Consider the following 12,225-nt stretch of genomic DNA (forward strand, 5'->3'; position numbering starts at 1 on the left):
TATCCTTATGTGAACTAATATTGATGGAGAAAATTTCTTTAGAATGATATTGGCAGTATCCTTATGTGAACTAATATTGATGGATTCAATGTTTTGAAAGTAAATTACTGTCGATTATTTAACTATATTATCATGGAAAGTGAATTACACTTGTTATTTTAATTAAAATATTCTTGTGTTATTAAACTAAGCAAGCATGTAAATAGTAGAGTCGAGTATAATTATTTAACTAGGCCTAAGTATTGAAACTAATAGGCATGTAAATCGGTCTATACTCTATATGTTCACAACATGTAATTAAGTCGACTGACACTAACTACCATCTAAGAAAGCATCAAGCGGGTAAAGTATCTGTTCTAAACTAATTGGATTCGGTGATTCGGTCCAAGGAGGTGATATAGCATTTCTACATTGAAAGATGCACCAAGAATTAGAGGCAAATTCCCTTTATGTCCTTCTTCCCCCTCCTCTCTCTCACCTCCATATGTCTCCCTCACTCTCTCTCTCCCTCTCTCCCAAATCACTCTGTATCTCCGTCTGCCTCTCTCAATTGACGGAATTGACCGATGCATTGCCACCATGCCGGCAAGCCCACCAGCCGCCATGCCTACCGCTCTGCCTCGCGCCCTCGCCTCGTCAGACTTGGTGGAGAAGGGTGTAGATTGTACAACGGCAACAGATTCTTCCAACACCCACTCTAGAAGGGTAGAGTGTGTTCATTCAAGCTTCCACTTTTCAAGCTTTCTTCTATGCGCATGGAAGGGGTAGATTGTGGAATTTCAGAGAATCGACGAGGGCTTATTTGACAAACACTAGCAGCATTTATGGAATGTGCATCTCATGAAACCTATATCTGGGTGCAAATCATGGAGACTGAACAACTAGTATTAACATTAAATCAGTAGACGCCAGTGTCGTCCTTTTTGTCCAGTTTTATTATCCTAGCGGACGTCCGACCGGCGTGCCGGATGAGGACGTCTGATATCCGCGGCGTTCCCGGTACGTCCGTCGTGATATCCGCGCGACGTCCGTCATTGCGTCGGACCAACGGACGTCCCGATTTTTAAATTTATTTTTTTTAAACTCTATATTTACGGCTAGTTGCAAACTCTATATATACGATTTTTTAAAAACTCTAACGCTCGTTTGGCTAGCGGCAAATTATAGAGATTTAAGGCATAACATGTAAATTGTTTGAATCGTTTTTAGCTACGGGATGGTTTTTCTTTTGTAACTATGTATTTTTTTTTTAATTTAAATATGTATGCTTTTTAAAATAAAATAAAATCATTGCATTTTCCCCGTATTTGTGTCGAAATTTTAATTCCGTAAATTGTTTAATTTGATGAATTTGTGAATTTTTATTATTGTGGAAATCCGTCGGGATGTCCGCCATTGTGTAGTGGGATGTCCTTATGACGTGGCAGTGCAGTGGGAGGTCCTTATGATATGGCAGAAGGTGTTTTTGGAATGTCCGCCGGGACATCCGCACCATTGTGAATGCTCTAAAAGTGTGTATTTATCACACTTTTAGTGCATGTGTATTTCTCCCTCCGTCCCAGAAAATTTGTCACATTTTCTATTTCCATCCGTCCCACAAAATTTATCACATTTAACGTTCTACTGTTTTTAGTAATGGACTTCATATTTCACTAACTCATTCTCACTCACATTTTATTACTCCATCCGTCCCAAGGAAGATAACTCACAGAAAAGTACGTCTTAGAAGTATGGTTCTGAAAAAATAACGAATACAAAAAACGGATCTGCAAGCGCCTGCAAAAAGTGTATTTTTTCTAATTAATCCTTTGGAAAACACATTGTACCATTTTTAATCTAATTGACTTAATTTTTTTTTTAATTTTTTAAAGAAAACTAAATATTACCTCTGTCCCGGCTAAGATGACATATTTTTAGGTCGGTATAGGATTTTATGAGTTATTGGTTAAAGTGTTTAATTGGAGAGAAAAAAAGTGGATATAAGTATTAAAATAGAAAGAGAAAGAAAGATGAATATTTTAATATGAGCGAGAAAAAGTTGTTGGGAGTATTAATTGGAGAGAGAATGATTCCAAAAAAGGAAATGTGTCATTTTAGTTGGGACAAACTAAAATGGAAAACATGTCATCTTAAGCGGGACGAAGGAAGTACAAATTGGGATTTACTTTCTGGCTAAAGTTTGGTAGACTAGAAAACAGTTATCGTAACAAAGACTTCAAACAGTTTCTTCTAGTTGGGGTGATCTACAATATAAGTTCCTAAGAGCATCAACAACGTTGCGAGTCGGACCGCTCCTGGATCCAGGCCCGCAGCCTGGCGCGTTGGAGGGGAGGGAGACGGGGCTTGAGCCGCGCCTAGGGACAGAGGAGAGGCCCAGGGCCACGCCCGGTTGAGTCACGTCCCGACGTTGTTGGTGCTGGGGCCGCGTCCGGTTGCGGATCTTCCCGTCGTTACGGGTGCACGGGCCGGACCCGGGCCTCAATTTCTGATTTTTTTTGCATTTGGAATTTAGATCTAGAAGAAGAATGGAAGAAGAAATGAAGAGGAGGAAGACTGGAAGAGGAAGAGGAAGAGGAAGAAGATGGGGAGGTAAAGAGACGTGCATAGTTATGTTGGGAACAGGGAAGTGGAGACTATTTTGATTTTCTCATTTTGATTTTTTTTTAGTTTATATAATTTATACTCCCTCTGTCCCATATAATTTAACACACTTCACTTTTACCATTTTTGGCAGTGGGCCTCATATTCCACTTATTCATTCATACTCACATTTTATTATAAAATTAATACTTTAAAAGTAGGACTCACATACCATCAACTTTTTCAACTCACTTTCCATTAGATTTCTTAAAATCCGTGCCGGGTCAAAGTATCCCAAATTATGTGGGACAGAGAGAGTAATTTTATGTTGGAAATTTGGAAGTGGCGCTTTCATTTTAATTTTCTTATTTTGATCAATTTATTTTAATTTGTTGTTTATAAAATTTTTGAATTAAAAATGAATTTCATGTATTAATTGTTCAACATTTTCAATTTTTACAAGTAAAAAATAGGTTGGAGTTGTTAATAGTGCAATTGAATAGTTGGGGCTTGGATAGGGACTGCAGGGTTATAGGATTTGTGGCATGGGCCTGAAATTTAAGAGAATGATGACGTGGAAGGGACTAGAGGCCTGAATCTAGACCAGAGTTGGGGATGTTCTAAGATAAGAACCTTTTTTTAATTTTGACTTTTGGAAAAACGTTGTTTCGTGTGTTTAAATTATTTTAGTTTTACATTAATCATACAAATATATACTCATATTGGTAGAATACTGATATTAAAACTTAATATCATCAAAAACATACACTATAAAATTTAGATAATAAAATATTCATATTGGCAAATATGCTAATTGCCTAAGCGGGTGACGACAATTCTACTTCTCTGGGTAGGTAGGGTTTTTACTTTTTTCATTTATTTTTTTTTTTACTTTTCAAATCTGAAATAATAAAACTAAAATTAATATATAAAAAATTAAAAATTAAATATAAAAAAATATCGATTATTCGATTCTAACCTCTCGGTTCTCGGTTAGAACTGAGAACCGAGATTTGCTTAAACCTTCTAACCGAAACTGAACCCTAACCTTATTTTATCATAATCGAAAAAATAAGGTTCGGTCCTTAGTTAACCGAGAACCGAAAAATAAGGTTTGATTTTATTAACCAAGAATCGTTTCCCCATACCTAAATGAGACTATAAATGGCGGACGGAGGGAGTTAAAGTTTTAGCAATTGCATGCAAGAATCAAAGCGATTTCTTGTGCGTGATAGTGCAAGTTTATGTGAAATTCAGAAATTCACACTTTGGTGCGAATTAAATTATTTCGTGTGATGTATTTTTGTGCAAAAATAAGAAATTCTGTCGATCGTATGAACCTCCAAATTGAATTATTTCCCGATTGTATATTACTAACATCATTTTGAAAAGAATTTATATTGTAATCTGTGATTGAAATTTATATACTCATTCCGTCCCCTATCAAGTTCTATTATACAATCAATTCATGTCTAAATTAAATCAAACATTGCTTTAACTAGTCATATTATTTTCTCTAGCATGACTTCTCATACCTCCACGTCCTACTCTTATATTTGTTGAAACCAAACTAACACAAGGCAAGAAACTCTCTCTCCCCATCTATTATTATTTGTTGAAACATGTTGAAACCCAAAGAAAATCTAAACTCAAGGCAAACCACATACAAGGTAGCATGAATTCCTCCTCCCCCTCCAATATAAATCCACCTCCACCTCCTCTCTCTCTCCTCCAAAAACTGACGACCACCACCATGGCACCCCTCTTTTCTCTCCTCCTCTTCGCCCTCCTCCTCGGCACGGCCCGGGCCGAGGACCCCTACCACTTCCACACATGGGACGTGAAATACGCCACCCTCTCCCCCTTAGGCACCCCTCAAAAGATCATCACCATCAACGACCTGTTCCCCGGCCCCCGCCTCAACGGCACCTCCAACAACAACATCGTCGTCAACGTCTTCAACCACCTCGACGAGCCCCTCCTCTTCACCTGGAACGGCATCCAGCAGCGTAAAAACTCGTGGCAGGAGGGCTTGCCCGGCACCAACTGCCCCATCCCTCCCGGCACCAACGTCACCTACAAATTCCAAGTCAAGGACCAGATCGGCAGCTACTACTACTACCCTTCCACCTCCCTCCACCGCGCCGCCGGCGGCTACGGCCCCATCACCGTCCACAGCCGCGAGCTCATCCCCGTCCCCTACGCCTTCCCCGAGGCCGAGCACACCGTCCTCGTGGGCGACTGGTACACCAAGCCCCTCCCCGACCTCACCAAGCTCCTCGAATCCGGCCGCAGCCTCGGCCGCCCCGAGGGCGTCCTCATCAACGGAAAAGGCGGGAAAATTGAACCAAACCCTAACCCTAAGGAGGAGCCGATGTTCACAATGCTCCCTGGCAAGACCTATCGATACAGATTCTGCAACGTCGGGATGAAGAATTCAATCAATGTCCGATTCCAGAAGCATTCCATGAAATTGGTGGAGGTTGAAGGATCTCACACGGTGCAGAACATGTACGATTCGTTGGACGTTCATCTCGGCCAATGCTACGCCGTTTTGATCACCGCCGATCAGGAGCCGGGGGACTACTACCTGGTCGCGTCGACGCGGTTCACCAAGGAGGCGGTGTCGTCGAGGGCGCTGTTGCGGTACTCCGGCGGGAAATCTCCGGCGCCGGCGGAGATTCCGGCGGCGCCGGTGGGGTGGGCGTGGTCGCTGAACCAGTTCCGGTCGCAGCGGTGGAATCTGACGGCGAGCGCGGCGCGGCCGAATCCGCAGGGCTCGTACCACTACGGGAAGATCAACATCACGAGGACGATTAAGATCGTGAACTCCGCGGGGGCTGTGGACGGGAAGCTGAGGTACGCGATCAACGGGGTGTCGCATGTGAATCCCGAGACGCCGCTGAAGCTGGCGGAGTACTTCGGAGTGGCGGATAAGGTGTTTAAGTACAATCTGATCAAGGACGATCCTGGCGAGGTCGGCGAGACGATGACCATGGCGCCGGACGTTGTGAATGCGACGTTTCGCGATTTTATTGAGATTATTTTTGAGAATCAGGAGAAGAGCGTGCAGACGTGGCATTTAGCCGGCTATTCGTTCTTCTCCGTCGCGTAAGTTTTCTTTAATTTGAAAAAATAAAATAAAAAGGAAAATAATTAAGCAGCGCTGTGTCTGCTTAATTTATATAAGTATAATGGATGACATGAACATGGAACAGGATAGAGCCGGGTACATGGACACCGGCGAAGAGGAGCAACTACAATCTTCTGGACGCGGTGAGCAGGAACACCATCCAAGTGTACCCGGGATGCTGGGCGGCGGTCATGCTGACCATGGACAACGCAGGGATGTGGAATTTGAGGGCGGGCTCGACGGAGAGGGCTTATTTAGGCCAGCAGCTATACTTCAGCGTGCTCTCGCCGGAGCTCTCGCTCCGCGACGAGTACAATCTCCCCGACGATCAGCTTCTCTGTGGAATCGTTAAGGACATGCCAAGGACTAAATTGTATACCATTTGATCATTTTTTTTTCTTTAATGCATGGAGAGCATGTGGTGATATGATATGATTTGTATGTAGACAGACCTATACTGTATTCAGGTTTTGGATATATATAGAATAAAGATAGAGGTATTGGCCAACGTATCAAAAAAATGTTGATAGAAACTTATTTCTTTCAGTTAAATAGATATATGCATACGAAAATTGTTTAATACTGATATGCTTAATGCTACATTTTAAAACTAGTACTCCTACTATTAAAAACATTTCTATGCAACACACTTTTTTGTAATAAAAATTAATTATAAATGAAATATCTCTATTTTATATTAAGCACGATAATTGACTTATACGATTACTCATATTTTGAAGCAAACTTAAAGTTATTGCATTAGAAATAGTTACGAATATATCTTTTAGTCGTTGTTCGTGTTCATCGTTAGTACTAGAAGAACGGATGAAAACGAAAGATCTTTATAAAAGAAATGTATCCATTAATCTAAAACGAAAAGCAATTAAAATTAATGAACAAAAATAAAGATAATTATTATATTTATTAAAATTAGATAAAAATTTTATTAGTTACTAACTAGTTTCAAATAAAAATAAAATATAATTAATAAACTACAACAAACTAAAAATAAAAAAAATAATAAAACATGATCAATAAACTAGAAACCGAGAATTCTTATTTATAAATAAAGTTTAAACTCTTATATAAAGATAAAATTATTAAAAAGAAAAGTATTGATTGTATTTTTTAAATAATAAAAAGCCCAAACCTAAGCCGAATACATAAAAAGAAGGGAAAAGAAATAACAATGGAGGTCAACGGAAAAGCTGCGCTGCTTGAGGTCTGAGGATGAATCATGGGGTCCGGTTGCCGTGGGGTCGGGGGCTGTTGGGAGGAGTCTTCCGAAGGTTCTCCGGGGACGGCTGTGGGGTCAGCCGACCCCACGCGACCCTCACTCATGGTGAGGGAGACAAGCGCAGCCACGAACCCAGCGTTTCCGGCAAGCGTGGGCTCGGTGTAGGTGTAGTTAGTGCGGACATCTTTGAATTCGTCGGAGGGATAAGGGCCAGCAACCATGGCACCGGTGACGATGTTGGGATTGGGTGTGCTGGCGTCACGCCACCGCCACCCGCCGCTGCAAGAGTAGCGGGTTTTGTCTATGGGGATGGAGGCACCGCGGTGGTGGACATGCCTTGGAAATTTGGTACCGTATCCAACAATGTAGCTCATATTTGAAGGGTTGGCGCCTAGTATATAATTCATCTTAACGAAACATACACAATTATTAGTTGTTACCAATCATGTATAATTTTTTTTATTTTAAAATAAAATTAGAAACACAATAAAATAGAGAATATGGTACCTGTAAAGTTGCGAAATCTTTTAGAACATTTAGTGACAAAAAGGTTGAGCCACAAAACCATCCAGTAAGTCCCGTAGCATTGAGGTAATCAGCATAAACAGATGCCAAAAATGCTGCATTTGCTACATATTGCAAATTTTGTGGCTTCCCACGGTTCAATTCAATCATTCCTCCTATAAATTTTACAACAAAGCAACCAAAGTTTATCAATTAGATAGGCAAATTAAGCCTAGCTACTGATTTTGCACACAAATTATAAATTATGCCTCTAAATACACAAATTTCTTGTTATTTTATAGTAGTATACAATTGCTTTAAATTAGTGCAAGAGGTGAGCGCCTTAAATGTCTCCATAGCTCAAAATGGTCAACCTACATACTATTACTAAACGACATAGTTAGATCATAGATTTTTATGTTATTTAGCTAGCCATGATGAAATTAATTTACAGCAAAAATATAAGATTAAAATAGTATGTAGTCATACCTTGAGTCCAATTGAAAACTTTGTTGCTCCGAAGGTAAGAACACATAGTAAGCCCGGTAATATTATGATGCATATAATTCAACATATCCACGTATGGATATCCCGGTTTCAAGAAAAGCCCGACTCTTGTCAGAAGTAGCATTGCCCCCGGCAGCTTATTATCCCAGCTAAAAACTCTCAAATCAGGAGTCATGTTAAAGGCCCCGGAATTCCTCGCCAATCCGGGATTAGTAGCCAGGGACAAGTACGAAGAGTTGTCGGTGGCATAGAAAAGCCACACAGCGCCCCAAATGTATTCATCGTAGTATCCGGTTGAGTTGTAGTACGGCTCGATGAAAGGGTTACTTGTCGAGTAATGGGCCCTTCGGGCCGGGTCGCGGGCAAAGGTGAAGACGTTCTTGGCCTCCTCGGCCAGCTTCTTTGAGTAGACGTGGTTGTCGCGGAAAACAATGGAGGTGGCTGCTAGGGCGGCCGCCATCTCGCCCGCAAGGTCAGGCCCGGAGGTCGTGGTTTGGACCGGGCGGGGGTATTCCATGTCTTCGGGACGTTGCCAGCAGAAGTTGTCATCAGGGTTTGTGGAGCCGGGTCGAGATCCGCCAACCTGCTCGAGTTTGGGTCAGGATTTATAATGGCCCGTGAGAATAGGCCTGTTATATGTACCTTGAGTTTAAATATATGGTCATAGTTTACATACTCCCTCTGTCCCCGACGTGTTTTCACTTTGATCCGACACAAATTTTTAAAAAATGTAAAAGAAATTGAGTTGAAAAAGTAAGTGGATAATCGATCCTACTATTATACTCCCTCCGGTCCCAATTAAATGTTTCATGGTACTCCCTCCATCCCCAAAGAATAAGCACTTGAGTCCGGCATGAGTTTTAATGCAAAATTGGTAAAGTAAGAAAGGGGTAGAGAAAAAAAGTAAATAAAGTATTGTTAGTGGATGATGGGTCCCACCACATTAGAGAGAAAAAAGTTTTGAAATTAGAAAGTGCATATTCTTGTGGGACGGACTAAAAAGGAAAGAGTGTATATTCTTGTGGGACGGAGGGAGTATACTTTTATTTGGTTGGACCCCAATAAAAGTCTCATTTCACTTTTATCTTTTTTGATAATAGACCTACATTTAACTAACACATTCTCACTTACATTTTATTATAAAATTAATATATAAAAGTATGATTTAGATTCCACTAACTTTTTCTACCTCTTTTACAAAACCAATGTCTTAACAATTTTGCACTTGTCAAATATGAGGCATTTAATGGGGACCGAAAGGAGTATATTACTCTAGTATTATAATAAAATAAAATGTGTGTAAAACAAGTTAGTGGAATGCAGGGTCAACTATATAAAGTAGTAAATTGAAATGAGACAACTAATAAGAGATGGAACAAAATGAAAAACTGGAGCACATATATAAGGATAAAGGGATTATTATGCATACACATATGTTGTCATGGACAACATGTATATTGGTATTGTTATCTATTCATTGACTTCAAATTATAGTGAAATAGGGGCATACCTGTGTATAAATTTGGTTTATTTTAGGGGAGGAGTTGAAAGTTAGAAGCAAATAGTCAGCGCCCCATTTGATGAGGTCTCTAACATGATTATATTCTCCATTTGCACGATATTTGTGCTCATATTCAATAACGCTCCAACTTAACATCGTGACGGAAAATGCCATGGGAAAATGAAATTTGGCATTATCTCCGGCGTCATAGTATCCTCCCACCAACCCTCCTTCAACTATAACGTCTGTTAAACCCGACCCGTCTCGTAACCCGGAATTCCCTCTCCATGGGATACGGTTCTCTTTGCCCAATTTACCGGCTGCACAAACAAATTAAAGATGTCAAATGGAAAATATGTACGAGGTATATAACTTTATTCATGCATCAAATATATAGTGTTTCGAAGCAATTTAGGTAGCATAGTGCTAAAACTCAAATACGAAAAGCATATGTAAAAAAACTTATAGCTATGCCGAGTCTCATAGAAATGATAAAGCTATAGCTAATCAGATCCAAATAAAATGATTTTACACACAACTTCCTCACTCTATCCACCATTAATTAAAGAGTTATTTTGTCATTTTTTATTTTTCACAATTTATATAATTATTTATTTTATACTATTTTTAGTAAGCAGACCTCATAATTCATTAATTTTTTACATTCACAGTCCATTATAAAATCAATATTAAAAATGAGCAAATGCCATTCACTCTTTTTATTACTCGTCATCACAAAACTAAATAATTTCTTAAACTCTCTCTCCAGTCAAATAAAATAATAAAGCTACGCTGATCTCCTATAAATGATAAAGCTATAGCTAATCAGATCCAATTAAAATAATTTTATATATTGCTTCGCCATTTCAAAAGTCATTTTGCCTGTTTTGGTTTTCTACCATTTATAAAATTATTTATTTTATTTCATTTTGAGTATGCAGACCTCATATTCTATTAACTTTTTACACTTATAATTCATTATAAAACTAATATTAAAAATGAGTTCCACATATCACTCACTTTTTTCTCTTTACATTTTTCTTCATAAAATTAAACAATTTCTTAAAATCTGTGTTCAGTTAAAAGGGCTATTTAAATGGTGGATGGAGGGATTTCGTATCAGATTGAGTCCTATGTTGAATATCGACAATTACTAGTAATAAAAATTAATAAATAAAGAAATAATTAAGAGATTAATATAGTAGAGAGGAAACGTACACTTTTGAGCATCGAAGAAGAGAAGAGCCTTGTGGAGCGCAGCTGCGTAGTTATCCGGCAATGGATGAGGCGACGGCTTGTCTTTAGGTTCGGAGTTAGCTTCGGTTATCGGAAGCCCAATCACGATTAAAATGGACAAAAATGCCCATTTCAACATGCATAAATATTTATTTTGTTGCCTCATATTTGTACTTTGAGATCACGAAAAGAAACGCAAACTCAAAGTTACCTTAAAATATCAGTGGCTAAATTGGACACCAGTTCTAATCTCTCTCTAGCTAGTAATCACTTGTATTTTATTATTGTATATATAGAGATTGGGGGGAATAGAAAAACAAGTTGACTTGGATGTGTAATTTTTAACTTTTAATCTCTCTACTTTGAATGATGCATGTGCACTGCAACATGGTAAATTCTGTAAAGATGCTCTATAATATTTAAAATTGGCTTTTTTAGGAATGAGTTGTATACTCCTATTACTAAATACTACTATGACATTTAGTTTAATAGAATTGAGGTGGTAAAGAAATGGTTTAAAAATCACACCAATGGAAATTAATGGCCTTCAAGAGTATTGACTTTAATTTGCTGTAGTATTTTATGTGTCATGTTGCTATTAATTAAAATTACAAAGAGAACACCATAGACGTGCAACTATCCTTTTGAAGGCCATGAAAAATATTAATGAAACTACAAGAGTTTATGCAAGTTGAATTACATTGACAGTGCTAGAGAGATTTAGTTATAGGCGGAACCAGCTCGGAGCTAGCAATTTAAATAAACGAGCATTGAAATTTAAAATTTCAATATATAATAATATTAAAATATTTAATTTTATAATATAATATCATTGCCGCTTTATGCTATCAAACTGCTATGCTAGTTATTCTGTAAAAATATCTAATATGCTATCAAAAACTGAACTTGGAGAAAAAATTAACACCTATGCTCTATCTTCCCTTCTAGAGTAGGGGTGGGTCGATACGATATATCGTATCGAAAACGTTGTATCGTGTATCGTATCGAAAATATCGATATGAAAGAATTTCATATCGTTATCGTATCGAAAGTTTCGATATATCGAACTTTCGATATAAAAAAATTTCATATCGTTATCGTATCGAAAACTTACGATACGATATCGCATCGTATCAAAAATTACGATATATCGAAAATTCGATAATTTTTCGATATTTTTCAATACGATACGAGCGATATATCATTTTTTCGATATTTTTCCCCAGCCCTATTCTAGAGTACCTAAATTCAGCAATCATTTTTATCCTAAATTCATTGGCAGCAAATCTAAATGAAAGCCGAAAATCTAAATGTTGAAATATGGAATTCTAATTTCTAAATGTTGAAAGATGGAACAGTAAGTTAAACTCAATCATACGAATCAAATTAATGTTGAAAGTTGGAGTTCAAAGTAGTGGCCATTCAAGTTTTTAACCATAAAGAAATAACATCTCATAAACTCAAGAAATAATCAAGATCTAAGACTTAGTTAAAATAATCTAGTAAAATCTTTATATAAAATTCAAT

At 38.3% G+C, this 12,225-nt stretch overlaps 2 protein-coding genes across 2 annotated transcripts; one reads left to right on the forward strand and one right to left on the reverse strand.

Moving 5' to 3' along the window:
- Positions 1-4,328: 4,328 nt before the first annotated feature.
- LOC125216740 (L-ascorbate oxidase homolog) lies at positions 4,329-6,215 on the forward strand. Its single transcript, XM_048118507.1, has 2 exons — positions 4,329-5,691; positions 5,799-6,215. Exons 1-2 carry the CDS (start codon positions 4,334-4,336, stop codon positions 6,097-6,099), a joined length of 1,659 nt encoding a protein of 552 aa, XP_047974464.1. The 5' UTR covers positions 4,329-4,333; the 3' UTR covers positions 6,100-6,215.
- A 595-nt stretch (positions 6,216-6,810) lies between these two features.
- On the reverse strand, positions 6,811-10,929 carry LOC125216715 (endoglucanase 12-like). Its single transcript, XM_048118477.1, has 5 exons — positions 10,681-10,929; positions 9,472-9,782; positions 7,944-8,544; positions 7,458-7,630; positions 6,811-7,357 (listed from the first exon to the last, which is right to left on the reverse strand). Exons 1-5 carry the CDS (start codon positions 10,862-10,864, stop codon positions 6,842-6,844), a joined length of 1,785 nt encoding a protein of 594 aa, XP_047974434.1. The 5' UTR covers positions 10,865-10,929; the 3' UTR covers positions 6,811-6,841.
- Between the last annotated feature and the right edge of the window lie 1,296 nt (positions 10,930-12,225).

This window comes from Salvia hispanica, chromosome 3 (genome assembly GCF_023119035.1).
Source record: "Salvia hispanica cultivar TCC Black 2014 chromosome 3, UniMelb_Shisp_WGS_1.0, whole genome shotgun sequence".
NCBI classification, from domain to species: Eukaryota; Viridiplantae; Streptophyta; class Magnoliopsida; order Lamiales; family Lamiaceae; genus Salvia; species Salvia hispanica.

What these genes read in the sequence shown, in the direction of transcription:
- LOC125216740 (XM_048118507.1), top strand. Translation starts at nt 4,334, where the DNA reads ATGGCACCCCTCTTTTCTCTCCTCCTCTTCGCCCTCCTCCTCGGCACG. An exon ending in TATTCGTTCTTCTCCGTCGC is followed by an intron (nt 5,692 to 5,798) that starts GTAAGTTTTCTT and finishes AACATGGAACAG; the next exon opens with GATAGAGCCGGGTACATGGA.
- LOC125216715 (XM_048118477.1), bottom strand. Translation starts at nt 10,864, where the DNA reads ATGAGGCAACAAAATAAATATTTATGCATGTTGAAATGGGCATTTTTG. An exon ending in CTTCTTCGATGCTCAAAAGT is followed by an intron (nt 9,783 to 10,680) that starts GTACGTTTCCTC and finishes TTGTTTGTGCAG; the next exon opens with CCGGTAAATTGGGCAAAGAG. An exon ending in TAAACCAAATTTATACACAG is followed by an intron (nt 8,545 to 9,471) that starts GTATGCCCCTAT and finishes AAACTCGAGCAG; the next exon opens with GTTGGCGGATCTCGACCCGG.